This window comes from Pongo pygmaeus, chromosome 6, assembly GCF_028885625.2.
Source record: "Pongo pygmaeus isolate AG05252 chromosome 6, NHGRI_mPonPyg2-v2.0_pri, whole genome shotgun sequence".
Classification (NCBI taxonomy): Eukaryota; Metazoa; Chordata; class Mammalia; order Primates; family Hominidae; genus Pongo; species Pongo pygmaeus.
This window is the reverse complement of record NC_072379.2, coordinates 47,037,565-47,056,672: the sequence shown is the minus strand read 5'-3', so window position 1 is coordinate 47,056,672 and position 19,108 is coordinate 47,037,565. Positions and strand designations below refer to the sequence as shown.

The 19,108-nt window shown below is 42.4% G+C and overlaps 1 protein-coding gene across 1 annotated transcript in view; it reads left to right on the top strand.

Moving 5' to 3' along the window:
• The window catches only part of POU6F2 (POU class 6 homeobox 2), a 478,158-nt gene that overhangs the window by 437,860 nt on the left and 21,190 nt on the right, over positions 1-19,108 (top strand). The window contains exon 7 of the mRNA XM_054495337.2: positions 4,872-5,078. Within this exon, the coding sequence (XP_054351312.1) occupies positions 4,872-5,078 (207 nt within the window). The remainder of the gene's footprint in view (positions 1-4,871; positions 5,079-19,108) is intronic.

Below are 19,108 nucleotides of genomic sequence, written 5' to 3'. Positions count from 1 at the left end.
CTTACAATATGAATTTTATTCCTCTTTTGTGACTTATGCTCTTAACTCATTTAAGGAAAGAGATAGATGGACATTCACAGCAACAATCAAGTAAGTCCTGTTTCAGAGAAGCCGGAACTCTTTTAGGTCACAAATTATTATTACAATACTGGTATGGGCCTTGGCCTGGTTAAAGCATTTTTCAGAGATGAATCATCACTGGTGAAGAATCGGGGCAAAGACATAGAGGATCATTGCAAACAATGCCTGAGCTATTTGCTGTGAGATTTACAGGGCAATAACTTAACTGAAAAATTTCTAATGTTGCAACCTGGGCATAGAGTAGGCCATGCTTTTTGAATTGAAGCAAAAGTTAGTGAATCAAGCAAATCCTATGCCAAGGAGTCACTGAGGCATTTTGCTTCACACTTGGACACTACAGCAGCATCCTAGGTCTACAACTGATTTCCATATCTGTAGTCCCTCACCACTTGAGTCCTTTCTGTCCACACAGTGACATTCACACGGAATAGCCCCATTTCAGCACTCCCCTACACTCCCGTCAAAACTCACTCATCAAGTTCATGTCCTGTGTAGGGATGTGGATGAAGCTGGAAACCATCATTCTGAGCAAACTATCACAAGGACAGAAAACCAAACACCGCATGTTCTCAGTCATAGGTGGGAATTGAACAATGAGAACACTTAGACACACGGTGGGGAACATCACACACCGGGGCCTGTCATAGGATGGGAGGAGGGGGAAGGGGTAGCATTAGGAGATATACCTAATGTAAATGACGAGTTAATGGGTGCAGCACACCAACATGGCAGATGTATACAATGTTAGAAACCTGCACATTGTGCACATGTACCCTAGAACTTAAAGTATAATAATAATAAAAAAAAAACCTCACTCATCGGAACCCCTTGGCTGGATGGAATTTGACCCTCCCAGGCTAAACTGTCTCAACCTTTTCTTGCATCCAACTCCCCACCCCCCATGTTTCTCACCTTTAGGCTGATCTCTTGTTTAGAATGGTTTCTCTGCCTTCCCCAAATTGTACCCAATCTCCAGACCCTGCTTGGCCCCCATTTCTTCTGTGAAGGCCTCTTGGACCATCCCCACCCTTCTTCCTCGGAAGTAACTCATTCATTCCCAATAGTCTTTTGCACACTCACCACGTGGGTATAGACATTTTTCTCAAAAAGTACTTGCTAACTCATTTGGTGCTCATCATTTCCACCCTTGGATTGTTGGAATCTCTGCATTCAAGGTACCTGTCTTGTTTACCCCTCCCCTGCCCCAGTTGCATCTTCTTGGCATCCTTCATGGCACCTGACACAGTGTTTATAGAGAGAAGCAGTATTAGGCTGCTCTGAAGGAATCCTCGGCATTTCAGGAGAACATAAATCTGTCTGGTACACTGAGTGGCTTGAACAGGAGTCACAGCCTAGTTGTCCATGTGCTCAGTGGCAAATCCTTCCATCAGGACTTCTCCTAGCAGTAAATCTTAGCTTCTGGGAGCTGGGAAGTCAAACTCCAAAAGCTAGTTTTAGGACTGCAAGTGTCCCAAAAGCATCCTCTTTCTACCTTTACTCTCAAATAAAAGATTCCCCTACGGCCTTGTCAAACCTCCATTTTCATTTCCTGATTTAGTTGAAACATATGTAGATGCAAATACTTCCCTTGAATAACAAAAGGCCTTTAATTTAAAATATGATTTCCACAGGTGAAATGGACAACTTCTCATGAGTACAGAGAGTCTCAGATCTTTGCCTTCTCAGCTCCCCTGGTTCCCTTCTTGCAACCTCTGTGAAGTCAAAGTCCATGGAGGAGTTCTGATTAGATCTGTGGCCGTGCTAAGAGGAATCAGAGCCAGCATAAGTGAAATAGGCACATCAGAGAATATTTAGATGACACAGTGTGTGACCATCTTTACCCTTCAATGAATGGGAGCCAATTGAAACCAACATATTGTGATACATTCGGGAATATGATGAAATTCCCCATAATGCACTACTGAGTTTTTGACACATTGAGATGGCGACCGCAATGCCCCTGAAAGGGGAACAAAAATAAGAAACGCATAGTGTCACCAAAGGCTTCCTGACTTTAGAACTGCTCTTGACTCCCCACCCCCACCTCGAAGGCAGACTCTCTGTTAAAAGCACCAATAGTCAGGTCATTACAGATTCCTCTGGCTCTGACACTACTGTTATCCTATCCTTGATAAGTGATGCTCAGGCCTAGAAAAAAAGAGAGGACACGGTGGGGAGGAACATAGGCAGCACCATGTTTTAGTAACGTGCTGGCACACAGTTGAAAGTGAGGTTGTGCTTAAGCAAGAGGCCGATGACTTGTTTGCATTTGCCTTTCTTCTTCATTCCACCCAGGTAGCAGGCAGAGTATTTCATTACTGCAGAGGCGAGCACAGGCTGGTGTCAATCTTCCCGGGACAGAACGCCTCTCTCTTCATCACAATGAGTTCTGTAACTGTCATGTGCTGTGCTCACCCTGAACCATTCTCTCAGGCTACTTGCTCCCACTGGCTCTCAATCGCGCCGACACCCTGCCCCAAACAGGACCCACAGCCCTGCCCCATAGATGCATTCAGCTTCCACAAGCTTTCAGCTCAGGCCGATAGGATGAAATGAGGCTGCAAAGGCCTAAGACACTGGAGAAGGCCAGAGTGGGTGGGTCAGTGGCTGAGTTTTCATTGTGCATGTGTGGAAAGAGGAGTTATCCAACATAGGCTGAAGATGGGAGGCCTGTTCCTGGGCCTCTCTTACGTTGTCTGTGGGGTCACAGGAGCCAGCCTTTGAATCCTGGCTGTTTAATGCAAGACCACTCATCAATAAAGTACTTATGCACCATGATCTATTGATGTGGACGCCTCCTGACCTTGCCCGCACTGATGGGACGTGCTCATTGCTGATGCTGCGGGCCAGGCACTGCAGGCTTGCTCAGTGAGACAGCAGCCCTGCCATACTCCCTAGGGGACAGCTGACCACTCTCACAGTAATTACTTGACCTTTATCGGCCTCTATTGACAAATGCCATTGATACTTGATATCCGCACAGGTCCTCCATTAGTGCCATCCCACAGGGGCTTTTGTGGTGGAAGCAATGGCCTAGGGATGAGGAGGCTTTCTCCAGCACGATCTGTCACTGAATGGCATGGTCTTGCAGTTCTCCTGTGGTTCCAGCTGCATCTGGAGTCCCAGTGACAGCTGAGTCTAGAAACCACTCAGTCAGACAACATTTACTGAGAAACTATGTTCAAAGCACTGCTCAGGGTATTGTGCGGGTAGAAAGCAGTATCATCTACAAACCCAGCCCACCAGCAGCCTTTCATCTAGTGGGAAATTGTAAACAAGACACACAGTGTGTTTTCTAAGAGCTGGCACCCTCCAAGGTCCTCCATGCTGTGGCAGCTAGGGGGAAGGATGGAAAAGCGAGTGCTTGGGGTCAGCCAGACCTGGACTGTAGCCCCAGATTGTCACTTACAAACGCTTCTGTGAAGAGACTCAGCTGAGTTGCTTGGCCTCCCTGTGCCCCTGTGTCTTGTCTAGTAAGCAGAGGCATGACAAATATTACTTCACGGAGGTGTTGTAAGAATATAGAATGCACAGGAATCATATGTGTGAAAACACTTCCTGAGATCTTATTACTGTGGCCTGGTGGCCACCAGGCCAGATCACCAGATTTCACCTCTGGGAGCCGGAGCCCTTGAAGGCGACCAGAAAGCAGAGCTAGGTAACCATCCTACCGTGTATGGAGGCAGGAAAGCATTCACACAGCCAGTGCCATGTCACTTCTCAGGAGATGCCACCACAGCTGGAAATACAGATCATGTTTTAGGTTTTTACAGATTACATCTGTTACTAACGGTGTGTCCCTAACAGTATGGTCTCTATGTCCAGATTCTATGGACACCCGGTCTGTCCATTTGCTGTTTCTATTCATGGTGCCTTTCTCCTTGGCACAGTAACTGGATCTGGCCAGGCCCCTCCTGCGGTCAGTCCCCACGGTCCCTCGTTGAAGCCAGAAGCCACTGGATGCAGAGAAGAGCCTCTCCTGCCACCTGCCACAGAAGCCCCAAGCCCCTCGCCTTTAGGCCCTGGATTTAAAATACATCATTTAAAAGGCACTTTCTTTCCGATTTCAGTCCTCAGTAGTCATTTCACCTCTATTTTAGGAGTTTCAAAAGCTTGTTTATAATCTCAATTCTCTCAAGCCTTCAGAAAGCTTAGGTCCCTTGACAAATGTGCCACAGTCAGTAAGTGGCACAGCTGGGAATGGAATCCTGTCACTCTGTCTCCAGAGCCCAGACTCTCCACCACTGTGAACACCAGGGTGTGTGAGGCCCCAATCCTGCTGGGGGTACTGGGGAGCCCCTCCCCCGACATTGAGAGAGGAGCTGGATGTCGGTGGAGGGAAGGAGGCAGAGGAAAGAATGTCAGAGGATCCCCTAGTTCAGGAAGTGTGGAGCCCCCCGGGGTTGGGGGGTGGTGGGGATGCAGCTTTCTAGGTGGAAGAGGGCCTTGAGTGCTGTGAGAAGCCCATCCTTCCTCTGGTTCTGAGAGAAAGCAGATGTCAGACCTGCCCTGGCAAAAACTGCATGTTTATACCTTAACAGATGCTTGATTTTATTTTTAAATAAGATGTTTCTCCCTTCCATCACATGAGCTCAGTTCGTGTGTACTTATCTCTTCTTTAGATTCCTGCCCCTGCCACTTTCTTCCACCACGCCCCCCTCCAGAGCTGCTTGCAGATTCTGAGTCGGCTCCCAGGGAGCATCCTAGAGAGATCAGGCACTGCGTGGTCTTCAGTTGCATGCGCAGACCCTTCACGGAGCCAGCTCCTCACCTTTGGGCCTCTCTTGCAGATTATCGGGACCATTCCACTGATGCCTAATCCGGGGCCATCGAGCCAAGCAGCGAGCAGCACTCAGGGCTTGCAAGTGCAGCCAATCACCCCCCAGCTCCTAACAAACGCCCAGGGCCAGATCATCGCCACAGTCATTGGGAACCAGATCCTGCCCGTGATCAACACCCAGGGCATCACGCTGTCACCCATCAAGCCCGGCCAGCAGGTAAATGTTCCAGGCCAAGGCAGCCATGGCAGAGGACACTGTCCTTACCCAGCTCCTCCTCTTTGGTCTCAATCAATGAAAAGTAACTTTTACATTACAAAATATTTGATCTCACTCATCTGAACATATCGATACTTATAAAATGGCATGTAACTCTATTTTTCATTCTTAATGAATATGAGTGATAACTAAATACCTCTGTAATATAAAAATAAGAATATATTAAATTACAAACAGAGAGAGTGCCCTAAAATTCAATAGGGATGTATTCTTATTAATCTGTGCTCAAGATACTTAATTTTCAGATTTTCAAAATGAGGTCAAAAAGAAACCAAGAACACTCATGCCTTAACTGTGAATGAAAAAATTATTAAATATTAAGAGATCCCAAGGTGCTGCTGCTGAAACCACTGCCTACAAATGAGGAAATGAAAAACAGGAAGTTCTGCTTGGTTGAATTTCACAAAACCATGATGATCCAGTTAATTTTTCCATTCAAATATCAATTGAGAGCTTCCTATGTGTTTGTGCTAGAGATTGGGTCCACAGCACAGAAGAAAGGTGTGGTCCCTGACCTCATGGAGTGTCTGGTTAATTGGCTCCTTCAACAAACATTTTTTGATAACCTACTGTACAGCAGGCCCCTGATAAATGTGAAGAAACAGAAATAAAGGAGAGATGCTTTCAGATTTTAGGGAGCTCATCACCCTGTAGAGGACACAGATTTATAAGCAGAATCTGTTGTGCAGTAGAGCAGAGACTGTCCTGTGACAGGGCAGGAGTCACCACAGAGTTGGAAGTGACCAACTCTGCCCGGAGAGTTTTTAGTCCTCCCAGAGATAATGGCTTGGGAATGGAGTCCAGACAGTTGGGTATGAGTTAACCAAGTAAATGAAGGGTTAACAACATTCCAAGCAGAGGGAATGGCAGGCACAAAGGCAGGGAAATGGGAAAGAGGATGGAGTGTTGAGAAACAGGAGAAAGGCTCATGTGATTGGAGCAGAGAGGAGGCAGAGGACATTCATGGAAGGGCTCTATAAACAATCTAAAAAGGATGGACTTTTTCTCTGTGTGATCTTGAACACACTACATATCATCTTTGTGCCCCTGTTACCTCATTTGTAAAGTGGAGATACACCAGTAGCTACCTCACAGGGTGGTTTTGAGGATTAAATGAGTTAATATACATAGAAAGTGGTCAGAATAGTGCCTGGCATACAGTAAGCACTAACATAGTCGTGATGATCGTGATGATGATGGTGATGGTGATGATGATGGTGATGGTGATGATGATGGTGATGATTTACTTTGCAGCCAAGCCCCGGAGATCTATGAAAGGTTTGTTTTTGGGGTTTTTTTTTAACTTCTTCTAAAGAAAAAAAACAAAAACAAAAAACAAAAAAAAACACACAAAAAAATGAGATTCATGTGCAGAACGTGCAGGTTTGTTACATAGGTATACATGTGCCATGGTGGTTGCTGCATTTATTGACCCATCCTCTAAGTTCCCTCCTCACACCCGACCCCCTAACAGGCCCTGGTGTGTGTTGTTCCCCTCTCTGTGTCCATCTGTTCTCAATGTTCAACTCCCCATTATGAGTGAGAACATGAGGTGTTTGGTTTTCTTTTCCTGTGTTAGTTTGCTGAGGATGATGGCTTCCAGCTTCATCCATATCCCTGCAAAGAACATGATCTCATTCCTTTTTATGGCAGCGTAGTATTCCATGGTGTATATGTACCACATTTGCCTTATCCAGTCTATCACTGATGGGCATTTGGGTTGGTTCCATGTCTTTGCTATTGTAAATAGTGCTGCAATAAATATACATGTGCATATGTCCTTACAGTAGAAAGATTTATATTCTTTTGGGTATATACCCAGTAATGGGATTGTGGGGTCAAATGATATTCCAGGTTCTAGATCCTTGAGGAATTGCCATACTGTCTTCCACGATGGTTGAACTAATTTACATTCCCACCAACAGTGTAAACGTGTTCCTATTTCTCCACAGCCTCGTCAGCATCTCTTGTTTCCTGACTTTTTAATAATCACCATTCTGATTGGCATGAGATGGTATTTCATTGTGGTTTTCATTTGCATTTCTCTGATGATCAGTGATGTTGAGCTTTTTTTCATATGTTTGTTGGCTGTGTAAATTTATTCTTTTGAGAAGTCTGTTCATATCCTTTGCCCACTTTTTCATGGGATTGTTTTTTTCTTGTAAATTTGTTTAAGTTCCTGGTAAATTCTGGATATTAGACCTTTGTCAGATGGATAGATTGCAAAAATTTTCTCCATTCTGTAGGTTGCCTGTTCATTCTGATGCTAGTTTCTTTTGCTGTGCAGAAGCTCTTTAGTTTAATTAGATCTCATTTGTCAATTTTGGCATTTCTTGCCACTGCTTTTGGCATTTTTGCCATGAAGTCTTTGCCCATGCCTACATCCTGAATGGTATTGCCTAGGTTTTCTTCTAGGGTTTTTATGGTGTGGGGTTTTACATTTAAGTCTAATCCATCTTGAGTTAATTTTTGTATAAGGTGTAAGGAAGGGGTCCAGTTTTAGTTTTCTGCATGTGGCTAGCCAGTTTTCCCAGCACCATTTATTAAATAGGGAATCCTTTCTCCATTGTTTTTGTCAGGTTTGTCCAAGATCAGATAGTTTTAGATGTGTGGTGTTATTTTTGAGGTCTCTATTGTGCTCCATTGGTCTATATATCTGTTTTGGTGCCAGTACCACACTATTTTGGTTACTGTAGCCTTGTAGTATAGTTTGAAGTAAGGCGGAGTGATGCCTCCAGCTTTGTTCTTTTTGCTTAGGATTGTCTTGGCTATATGGGGTCTTCTTTGATTCCATATGAAATTTAAAATAGTTTTTTCTAATTCTGTGAAGAATGTCAGTGGTAGTTTGATGGGTATAGCATTGAATCTATAAATTACTCTGGGCAGTATGGCCATTTTCACAATATTGATTCTTCCTATCCAAAAGGATGGAATGTTTTTCCATTTGTTTGTGTCCTCTCTTATTTCATTGAGCAGTGGTTTGTAGTTCTCCTTAAAAAGGTCCTTCACATCCCCTGTTAGCTGTATCCTAGGTATTTTATTCTCTTTGTAGTGATTGTGAATGGGAGTTCATTCATGATTTGGCTCTCTGCTTGTCTATTGTTTGTGTAAAAGAATGCTTGTGATTTTTGCACATTGATTTTGTATCCTGAGACTTTGCTGAACTTGCTTATTAGTTTAAGGAGTTTTGGGGCCGAGATGATGGGGTTTTCTAAATATAAAATCATGTCGTCTGCAAACAGAGACAATTTGACTTCCTCTTTTCCCATTTGAATACCCTTCATTTTCCTCTCTCGCCTGATTGCCCTGGCCAGAACTTCCAATACTATGTTGAATAGGAGTAGTGAGAGAGGGCATCCTTGTCTTGTACCAGTTTTCAAAGGGAATGCTTCCAGCTTTTGCCCATTCAATATGATATTGGCTGTGGGTTTGTCATAAATAGCTCTTACTATTTTGAGATATGTTCCATCAATACCTAGTTTATTGAGAGCTTTTAACATGAAGGGATGTTGAATTTTATCAAAGGCTTTTTGTGCATCTATTGAGATAATCATGTGGTTTTTGTCTTTGATTCTCTTTATGTGATGGATTACGCTTATTCATTTGCATATGTTGAACCAGCCTTGCATCCCAGGGATGAAGCCGACTTGATCGTGGTGGATAAGTTTTGATCTGCTGCTGGATTTGGTTTGCCAGTATTTTATTGAGGATTTTTGCATCTGTGTTCATCAGGAATATTGGCCTGAAGTTTTCTTTTTTTGTTGTGTCTCTTCCCGGTTGTGGTATCAGAATGGTGCTGGCTTCATAAAATTAGTTAGGGAGGAGTCCCTCCTTTTCAATTGTTTGGAATAGTTCCAGAAGCAATGATACCAGCTCCTCTCTGTATTTCTGGTAGAATTCAGCTGTGACTCCATCTGGTCCTGGGCTTTTTTTGGTTGGTAGGCTATTAATTACTGCCTCAATTTCAGAACTTGTTATTGGTCTATTCAGGGATTTGTCTTCCTCCTGGTTTAGTCTTGGGAGGGTGTATGTGTCTAGGAATTTATTCATTTCTTCTAGATTTTCTAGTTTATTTGTGCGGAGATGTTTATAGTGTTACCTGGTGGTAGTTTGTATTTCTGTGAGATCAGTGGTGATATCCCCTTTATCACTTTTTATTGTGTCTGTTTGATTCTTATCTCTTTTCGTCTTTGTTAGTCTAGCTAGTGGTCTACCTATTTTGTTAATTTTTTTCAAAAAACCGGCTCCTGGATTCATTAATTTTTGGAAAGGTTTTTCTTGTCTCTATCTCCTTCAGTTCTTCTCTGATCTCAGTTATTTCTTGTCTTCTGCTAGCTTTTGGATTAGTTTGCTCTTGCCTCTCCAGTTAATTATGATGTTAGGATGTGGATTTGAGAACTTTCTAGCTTTCTGATGTGAGCATTTAGTGGTATAAATTTCCCTCTTAACACTGCCTTAGCTGTGTCCCAGAGATTCTGGTACATTGTGTCTTTGTTCTCATTAGTTTCAAAGAACTTCTTGATTTCTGCCTTAATTTCATTATTTACCCAGGAGTCATCTAGGAGCAGGTTGTTCAATTTCCATGTAATCATGTGGTTTTGAGTTTCTTTTTTTTTATTATTATACTTTAAGCTCTAGGGTACATGTGCACAACGTGCAGGTTTGTTCCATATGTATACATGTGCCATGGTGGTGTGCTGCACCCATTAACTCGTCCTTTACATTAGGTATATCTCCTAATGCTATCCCGCCCCCCTCCCCCCACCCCACAACAGACCCTGGTGTGTGATGTTCCCCTTCCTGTGTCCAAGTGTTCTCATTGTTCAATTCCCACCTATGAGTGAGAACATGTGATGTTTGGTTTTTTGTCCGTGTGATAGTTTGCTGAGAATGATGGTTTCCAGCTTCATCCATGTCCCTACAAAGGACATGAACTCATCCTTTTTTATGGCTGCATAGTATTCCATGGTGTATATGTGCCACATTTTCTTAATCCAGTCTATCATTGATGGACATTTGGGTTGTTCCAAGTCTTTGCTATTGTGAGTAGTGCCGCAATAAACATACGTGTGCATGTGTCTTTATAGCAGCATGATTTATAATCGTTTGGGTTTATACCCAGTAATGGGATGGCTGGGCTGAAATGCAAATCAAAACCACAATGAGATACCATCTCACACCAGTTAGAATGGCGATCATCAAAAAGTCAGGAAACAACAGATGCTAGAGAGGATGTGGAGAAATAGGAACACTTTTACACTGTTGGTGGGACTGTAAACTAGTTCAACCATTGTGGAAGACAGTGTGGCGATTCCTCAAGGATCTAGAACTAGAATGAGTTTCTTAATCCTGAGTTCTAATTTGATCACACTGTGGTCTGAGAGACTGTTATGATTTCAGTTCTTTCACATTTGATGAGGAGTGTTTTATTTCCAATTATGTGGTTGATTTTAGAATAAGTGCCATGTGGCACTGAGAAGAATGTATATTCTGTTGATTTGGGGTGGAGAGTTCTGTTAGGTCTATTAGGTCACTTGATCCAGAGCTGAGTTCAAGTCTTGAATATCCTTGTTAATCTTCTGTCTTATTGATCTGTCTAATACTGACATTGGGGTGTTAAAGTCTCCCACTATTATCGTGTGGGAGTCTAAGTCTCTTTGTAGGTCTCTAAGAGCTTGTTTGATGAATCTGGGTGCTGCTGTATTGGGTACATATATGTTTAGAATAGTTAGCTCTTCTTGTTGAATTGTTCCCTTCTTTGTCTTTTTTGATCTTTGCTAGTTTAAAGTCTATTTTATCAGAGACTAGGATTGCAACCCCTGTTTTTTTTGTTTTTTTTTTTTTCCTTTCCATTTGCTTGGTAAATTTTCTTCCATCCCTTTATTTTGAGCCTACGTGTGTCTTTGCATATGAGATGGGTCTCCTGAATACAATACACCAATGGGTCTTGACTCTTTATCCAATCTGCCAGTCTGTGTCTTTTAATTAGGGCATTTACCCCATTTACATTTAAGGTTAGTATTGTTATGTATGAATTTGATTCTGTCATCATGCTGCTATTTTGTTATTTTGCACACTAGTTGATGCAGTTTCTTCATAGTGTCATTGGTCTTTATATTTTGGTGTTTTTTGTTTTTGTTTCTGTTTTGTTTTTTTGAAACGGATTTTCACTCTTGTCCGCCAGGCTGGTGTGCAAAGGCACAATCTCAGCTCACTGCAACCTCTGCCTCCTGGGTTCAACTGATTCTCCTGCCTCAGCCTCCTGAGTAGCTGGGATTACAGGCATGCACCACCACACCTGGCTATTTCTTGTATTTTTAGTAGAGACAGGGTTTCGCCATGTTGGCCCGGCTGGTCTCAAACCCTGACCTTAGGTGATCCACCCACCTCGGCCTCCCAAAGTGCTGGGATTACAGGCATGAGCCACCACACCTGGGCTTTTTGGTGTGTTTTTGCAGTGGCTGGTACCAGTTTTTCCTTTCCATATTTAGTGCTTCTTTCAGGAGCTCTTGCAGGGCAGGTATGGTGGTAAAAAAATGCCTCAGCATTTGCTTGTCTGGAAATGATTTTATTTCTCCTTCGCTTATGAAGCTTAGTTTGGCTGGATATGAAATTCTAGATTGAAAATTCTTTTCTTTAAGAATGTTAAATATTGGCCCCCAATCTATTCTGGCTTGTAGAGTTTCTGCTGAGAGGTCTGCTGTTAGTGGGATGGGCTTCCCTTTGTAGGTGACCTGGCTTTTGTCTCTGGCTGCCCTTAACAGTTTTTCCTTCATTTTGCCCTTGGAGAATCTAATGATTATGTGTCTTGGGGTTGATCTTCTCATGAAATATCTTAATGGTATTCTCTGTATTTCCTGAATTTGCATGTTGGCCTTTCTTGCTAGGTTGGGGAAGTTCTCCCAGATAATATCCTGAAGTGTGTTTTCCAGCTTGTTTCCATTCTCCCTATCTCATTCTGGTACTCCAGTCAATCATAGATTTGGTCTTTTGATGAAGTCCCGTATTTCTTGGAGGCTTTGTTCATTCCTTTTCTTTCTTTTTTTCTCTAGTCTTGTCTGCATGCCTTATTTCAGCAAGGTGGTCTTCAAACTCTGATATCCTTTCTTCCACTTGATCGATTTGGCTATTGATATTTGTGTATGCTTCACGAAGTTCTTGTGCAGTGTTTTTCAGTTCCATCAGGTCATTTATGTTCCTCTCTAAACTGGTTATGCTAGTTAGCAATTCCTCAAACCTTTTATCAAGGTTCTTAGCTTCTTTGCATTGGGTTAGAACATGCTCCTTTAGCTCATCATAGTTTTTATTACCTATCTTCTGATACTTCTGTCAAGTAGTTCACCTGATCCTCCATCCAGTTCTGTGCCCTTGTTGGAGAGACGTTGTGATCATTTGGAGGAGAAGAGGCACTCTGGTCTTTTGGGTTTTCAGCATTTTTTCATTGATTCTTTCTCATCTTTGTGAGTTTGTCTAGTTTCAGTCTTTGAGGCTGCTGATCCTTGGATGGGGTTTTTGTGGGGGCTTGTTGTTGTTGTTGTTGTTGTTGATGATGTTGTTGTTGTTGCCTTCTGCTTGTTTTCCTTTCAGTGGTCAAGTCCCTCTTCTGTAGGGCTGCTGCAGTTTGTTGGGGGTTCACTTCAGGCCCTACTCATCCGATTCACTCCCATGCCTGGATATGTCATTCAAGGAGGCTGGAGAACAGCAAAGATGGGTGCCTCCTCCTTCTTCTGGGACCTCTGACCTCAAGGGGCACCAACCTGATGCCAGTAGGATCACTCCTATATAGGGTGTCTGACAACCCCTGTTGGAGGGACTCACCCAGTTGGGTGGCATGGGGAACAGGACCTGTTAAACGTGTAAAAGGTATTTTAAAAGCTTAGCTTTTTTTTTTGTTTTTCAAGAAAATAACTCTGATAGCACTAGAGAGGTTGAACTGAAGTAAACCATCTACTGTGAGCAAACCATTTAGGAGTCTATAGCAAAACACAAAGAAGAATTAATGAGAACATGTACTTGGAGTTGAGTTGTGAGTACATGGGAGTCAAATCATGAGTACATTTGTTCTAGCTGAAAACAAATGAGACACCAGAGAAAGCAAGAGGAGCAAGGGAAGAAAAAAAATCGGAAAAAAACATGAGAAGCAAGGGAAGGAAGACCAAGAGTCCCTCTTGGGAAACATCAGCATTTAAGGAATGGAAGATGAAAAATGAGAGAAGAAATGGTTGGGTAACTAAAAGAGAAACCCAGAGTGTGGTGATCTAGCATCCAAGTATTTCAAAAAAGTAGGAAGTGGACGAGTATCAAATGCTACAGAAATAAAATTAGGTAAAGCAATGAAGAAACATCAATTCCTCTGTTTCTCTGTTACAACGTTTTAAAGTCTGGATTGTCCCTGTTTGAAACATTTTGAAATGAGCTCCTTAACTGAGTGAGTTAAGAAGTAAGAGGTGGGCAAGGCTAAGACCCAGAGTTAAAGCTGGAGTGTACACTAACAAAAGAAAGATGGTGGACAGGAATGATGAAGACTAAGAGTGAGTGTATGACCGAGCACATGGCTTTATGTGAAGTCAGAAAGCTGTATAATGTAAAGCAGTTAGCAAGGAAATAAAATACAAAGAGAGGGGAAGAAGAAAGTCCCAATATTATCATTTATCTACAACAATGCAGAAATATCCTTCCAGATACCTCAGCCATTGCCTCCATTTGGCTCCTGATCCAACCATGAAAACAAGCCCATTCTTGGTGGCTCTCAGAGACTATGCTTGGGAAATCCAGTTGCTTGTTCAATGAGTACAAAAAAATCTATTTAATGGAAATATTTATTGACCACCTACCATGTGTCTGGCATTGGTACCAGGAAGCTTGGCTGTGTTGGTGGGCAAGACAGATGCCATGAGCTCTTCCTTCATGGAGCTTATGGTGTAGTGAAGAAGATGTACATTCACCAAAGACTTACACAAATATGTCACTAAGACAGCAGCAAGTGCCATGAGGTAGAAGTGAAGGGATCTATTAGAGCATTCAGCAAGGGAACTTCACCCAGTGAGGGAGCCAACACCAGGAGAATCCCAGCGAGGTCTGAGTCCGTACACTTTCTGGAGACAGAGACTTTGTCTTCTCACTCAAAATCTAAATCTGTAGCCTGGGGAGCCACCTCTTCTTCCTCAGCTTTATCCCAAGCAGTCTCTGCCAATCTTATCATTAAGAACTTTTCTTCCCCCCATCTCTCAGCTGGTTTATTTATTTCACTATTTACTATTTACACTATTTCTGTTTGATTCTCTACCTTCTAAGTGGTTCCTCAAATAAGGCAAGGTTCTCTATCTTTCATTGGCCTTTTAAACCCTAGTTTCATCTGGTCCAACTATGTTCAAAATTATCTCTGGGGGAAAATATGGGGAAATTGGCCTCTTTTGCTACAATCTGCTAAAAACCTTTTCTGTCTGCAAAGCCAGTTGTAAATTGCCAAAAAGGTGATGAATTAGTTAGAAATCATTAACATTTAATATAAAGTAGCTCTCACTCTCACCTTAATTTCACAGGTGAGTGTGAGTGATAGACTACAGCTGTGACACAGAATTGCAACTCTAGATTGGGAGTAGTACAGTTTTGATCCAGGAGAAAGGCCTAACCAAGAAATGGCAAATAAGAGGCAGGAATGGTGCCACTCCTAACCCCTTGCTCACAGCAGATATCGGTAATCCATTTCCACAGTCTCTCTCACAGGCCCAGACACACCTCAGGAGCCTTCTCACGCAGCATCTGTCAGCCCTGGAATGAAACCTTGTTCCTACTGCAGCAACATATGGTCAGTCCTCTGCTAGTCTAACCACCACCACTGTCCTCTTCACTGCAGGATTGGAGATTAGCAACTGGAAAAAACAGCCAGCTTCTTGGGGATGTACCTTGCAAATCCAACAAAGTACACCCCAACCAACATGTCAGCTACAACCAGCATCCCAAAGAGCGGGCTCCCTTCACCAGTACACATATGTGCACCTCTCAGGTATGTGCACGCTGAGAGAACACGTGAGCACAGCTGAAAAGAGCAATGCGGGAACCATCTCAAATACCCAAGTCACAGCAGGCACCAATGGGCCTGCCCCTCTTGCTCAAGGCATGTGCCAGTGGTCTGTCCTAGTCCCAGGAATATCCAGAAAACTGATGGTGAACCTGGTCAGAAATACCAGGGAAATGGTAGAAATAAATGAATGACTTTATTTCTTGGCATTGGCTCCAGTTGAGACACCATGAGAACATGCAATCAAGCTAACAAGTTGGGCAAATTGACAGGAGATGCACAAGTGTGAGTCCCAGATGTAAAAGCTGTGATTCTGAGGCTCGCAATTCATAAAAGGCCCTGAGTCAAAAAAGTTAAAAGCTCAAAAGGTATAAGGATAGTGGTCTTCAATTTTTTTCTTTAAATATTACCCTTTACATTGAAGAAATATAATATGGACAACCACTAAAAAATAAAGGATTTCTGTCATACAGTAGAGAAGTTTCTCAATTTATTTTTTCATGTGATTTATGACTAATGTGTGATCTCACAAGAGCATAGTTCTGATGGTAAAATATGTCATAAATTACAGTAACAGAGAGTTCCCTAACTCATACTCAGAAGGAAGTCCACTTTCATGAAGTAAAGTGTAGGACTGTCGGACCAGATGACCTGGAATGATTTGTTTTAATTTAATAAAAGTAATGACATCTTTAATTTAATTTTCACATCTGCCTACCATTAATTGAAAGAGCCTGAATCTAAGAATGTAGTATCCAACACACTAATGATGATCCATTCCAATGATGAGAGAAGAACATGCAAAGTTATCATCTGAAATATAAACAGTATTTTTTTTAAAAAAACACCAGTATTTGACAGCCCTAAATATAACTTCACAGTATTACATCAGAAATCCTTGGTGAGCAATACCAGAAAATAAAAGTCAGAAAAAAACCAGATGAAGACCGGGCGCAGTGGCTCGTGCCTGTAATCCCAGCACTTTGGGAGGCTGAGGCAGGCAGATCGCCTGAGCTCAGGAGTTCGAGGCCACCCTGGGTAACATGTGAAACCCCATCTCTACTAAAATACAAAAAGTTAGCTGCATATGGTGGCGCATGCCTGTAGTCCCAGCTACTTGGGAGGCTGAGGCATGAGAATCGCTTGAGCCCGGGAGGCAGAGGTTGCAGTGACCCAAGATCACACCACTGCACTCCAGCTTGGGCTACAGCGTGAGACTCTGTCTCAAACAAACAAAAACCAGATGAAAATAATAGAGTGATGAGAATCTTTGTGTGCATGAAAAAAGAAAGTTATTTAATACAAAAATATTTAGTGGAGCTCAAAAGCAACCTTTTGCTTCCTCCAAGGGATTCTACAGCTGTTGTGGGATATGGCGAACACCTCCCAAAGTCAGGGTCTCTCCAGAGGCCCTGGTTTTCTTTCCCCTGATTGCCCCATGCCTATGAATTAGTAGTTTCTTCATAAGCCACACAGACATTATTTTTGTGTAGATTTATTCTCCTTTTGACTAAATCCAGACAAAAGTTAACAGGACTTTTTAATATCATTAAGGCGGAGAGACAAACGAAAGGAAAAAAAATCTGCAACTTGCAAAATCAAAGCATTAAGATTTTTCAAAAATTAAATACCATAGCTATAATACTTGGAGACTACCATCCATGAAGGCACTCAATTTTTCCTCAAAAGGTAATCTTAGTACTAACAGAAAACCAATGAGAGACAGCTTATTCAAATTAGCTCTCTTAAAATGCCATGCAATTATCAAAATCCATCCATTATTTTTCAAGTAAATACAAAAATGTATTCAGTTACTAATTTTCAGAAAAAATCAATGTTCCTTCCTAGCCCTGGCCTGAATCACTGATTCTCAATTTTTTCTCAAGCCACCCAGAATGAGATAGTAATGAGGCATTCCCACCCACAAGGGATCTAAAATAGAGTAAGGGTTTGCCTAGATGGGTGACATCTATATGGGTGGTCCCAATGCAAAGCAGCCCTTTGACCTTCCAGTCATGTATCTGGATAGCTAACTTCTCTGGTCTCACATTCTCACTCCCCGCCAAGTTCGGCTGACACAGTTCATTCATACTTTCTGTGCGTTCTGTGCCCCTGGCCTGGAACCCCTTCCCACCTTCCCTGTCTGGCAAGCTCCTGCTCATCCATTCTTTGGGATCTGGATCCACTCTCCCTCCTCTGTCCTAAATCCCTCCCTCCTCTGTAAAGCCTCTCTGAATGCCAAAAGGATAACTTCCTCCTTTTTTCAAATTTTCCACAAAGATAGCTAAAATCTCCCTTGTATCATGTTCCAGGTCCTCCAAATGTTTTAAGGTAGCTCATCCTGATGTCAACTCTAAATCTCTCAGCAAATTTAATTTGTGCTCTTGTCCTGTCCACAGTAGAATGAACTCCTCAGTAAGGCTCAGGCATTCATTATACCTTCCTAGTTAATCAAAGTTCTTATTATGTCTGGGCTCTGGCTTCTTTTGTCTAGACATAACAGATCCACTTGCTCTAACTCTTTTTCCAAGAGAAGCTCCTTCCAAAATCTGTGTGGTCGTCCAACCCACAGTAGCAGCATCACCTGAAAACTTGTTAGATATGCAAATTCTTGAGCCCCAACCCAAGCTTACTAAATTAGAAAGTCAGGGTGGAACCCAGTGATCTGTGCTCTAACAGCCCTCCAGGTGATTCCGATGCAACTAAATCTTGAGAACCACTGATTTAATTTCTCTTCAAGCTATTCCAAGGTACACATTACTCAGAAAAATGCCAACTAGGGCAGGCAGGGAGGGCAAGTAATGATGCCCTTCCCACATAGGGTTGTATTCACTGCCTCCATTGCAGCACAGGGAGGGTTCAGCCTGGGGTTCACTATGGCTCTCTGACATCTTTGTAGAAGGCCAGTCCTCCTTCATTTTGCCTTTGCAGATTTAGAGAGATTTTTCCTCCCCAAGTGAGTTTCTTTATATTTAATCCCATTTGAATTTTCTGTTTATATGCATTCACTTTTCCAACTTGCCTAGTACCTTCTGCATTTTATTCCATTTTCCAAGACGCTTGCCACCCCACTTATTTTAATATCAATGACACATTTAATTAGAAGATGACTTATTCCAGAAACTAAAACATTATTAAGGATATACTGCATAACACATAGAAGATACCTGGAGATCAGTGGCACAGAAAATCAAGAAAGCCTTTACAGTGTGCTGTTATTTCAATCTATTTTTGGTGAATATATTAAACACCCTGGCAGTGCCAACCAGCAAAAACAAACCAAGAGAGCAAGCCTGTGAGAGCCAGTAGGACGTAGAAAGCTTCTCAGACACTGCATCCTGTGCTCCATTTGTCATTCTGTGTGTGGGATGGACATCCGGTCCTCCTCCTCTGGAAAAGGCACAGCCACAGGCTCACATGAGCTGTTCCTTTTCTCTTCTTTCTTGCAGATTCTGCATGCTCTCAGCCTATTTACACCGGGCTCACAGCTCAAAAAAGGGCAAGAAAGTGATTATGTAAACTCAGACGGAGAGAAACTCAAGCTCCTTTAGGCAGTCTACTAACAGTATGGTGAATAAATAGAAAATACGATCATGTAAACAGGATACAATACTGAGAAGAGTAAGTTTGGGGGTAGTACAGATAACCAGAATTAATTACATCAAGCAAAGAACAACCTGTAGGCAACTGCATCTGAGATGTGTCCCCCAACTGCACTAAAATCTTAACATTATTTTTGGATAATCTTCTAGCCACCTAAGAGTACCATGTTTTCTTTCAAACATGGCATTTTAAATAGGGAACTGCAGACAATAATTCTTAAACCAGAAAAATATTTGAAATTTTATATTAGGGAAAAGAAACACATTGATAGATCATGATGATCTACACTATGGCTGATCAGCTTGAAAGTGTAGCTCACCGTGATCTATCAGTTTGAATATACCTC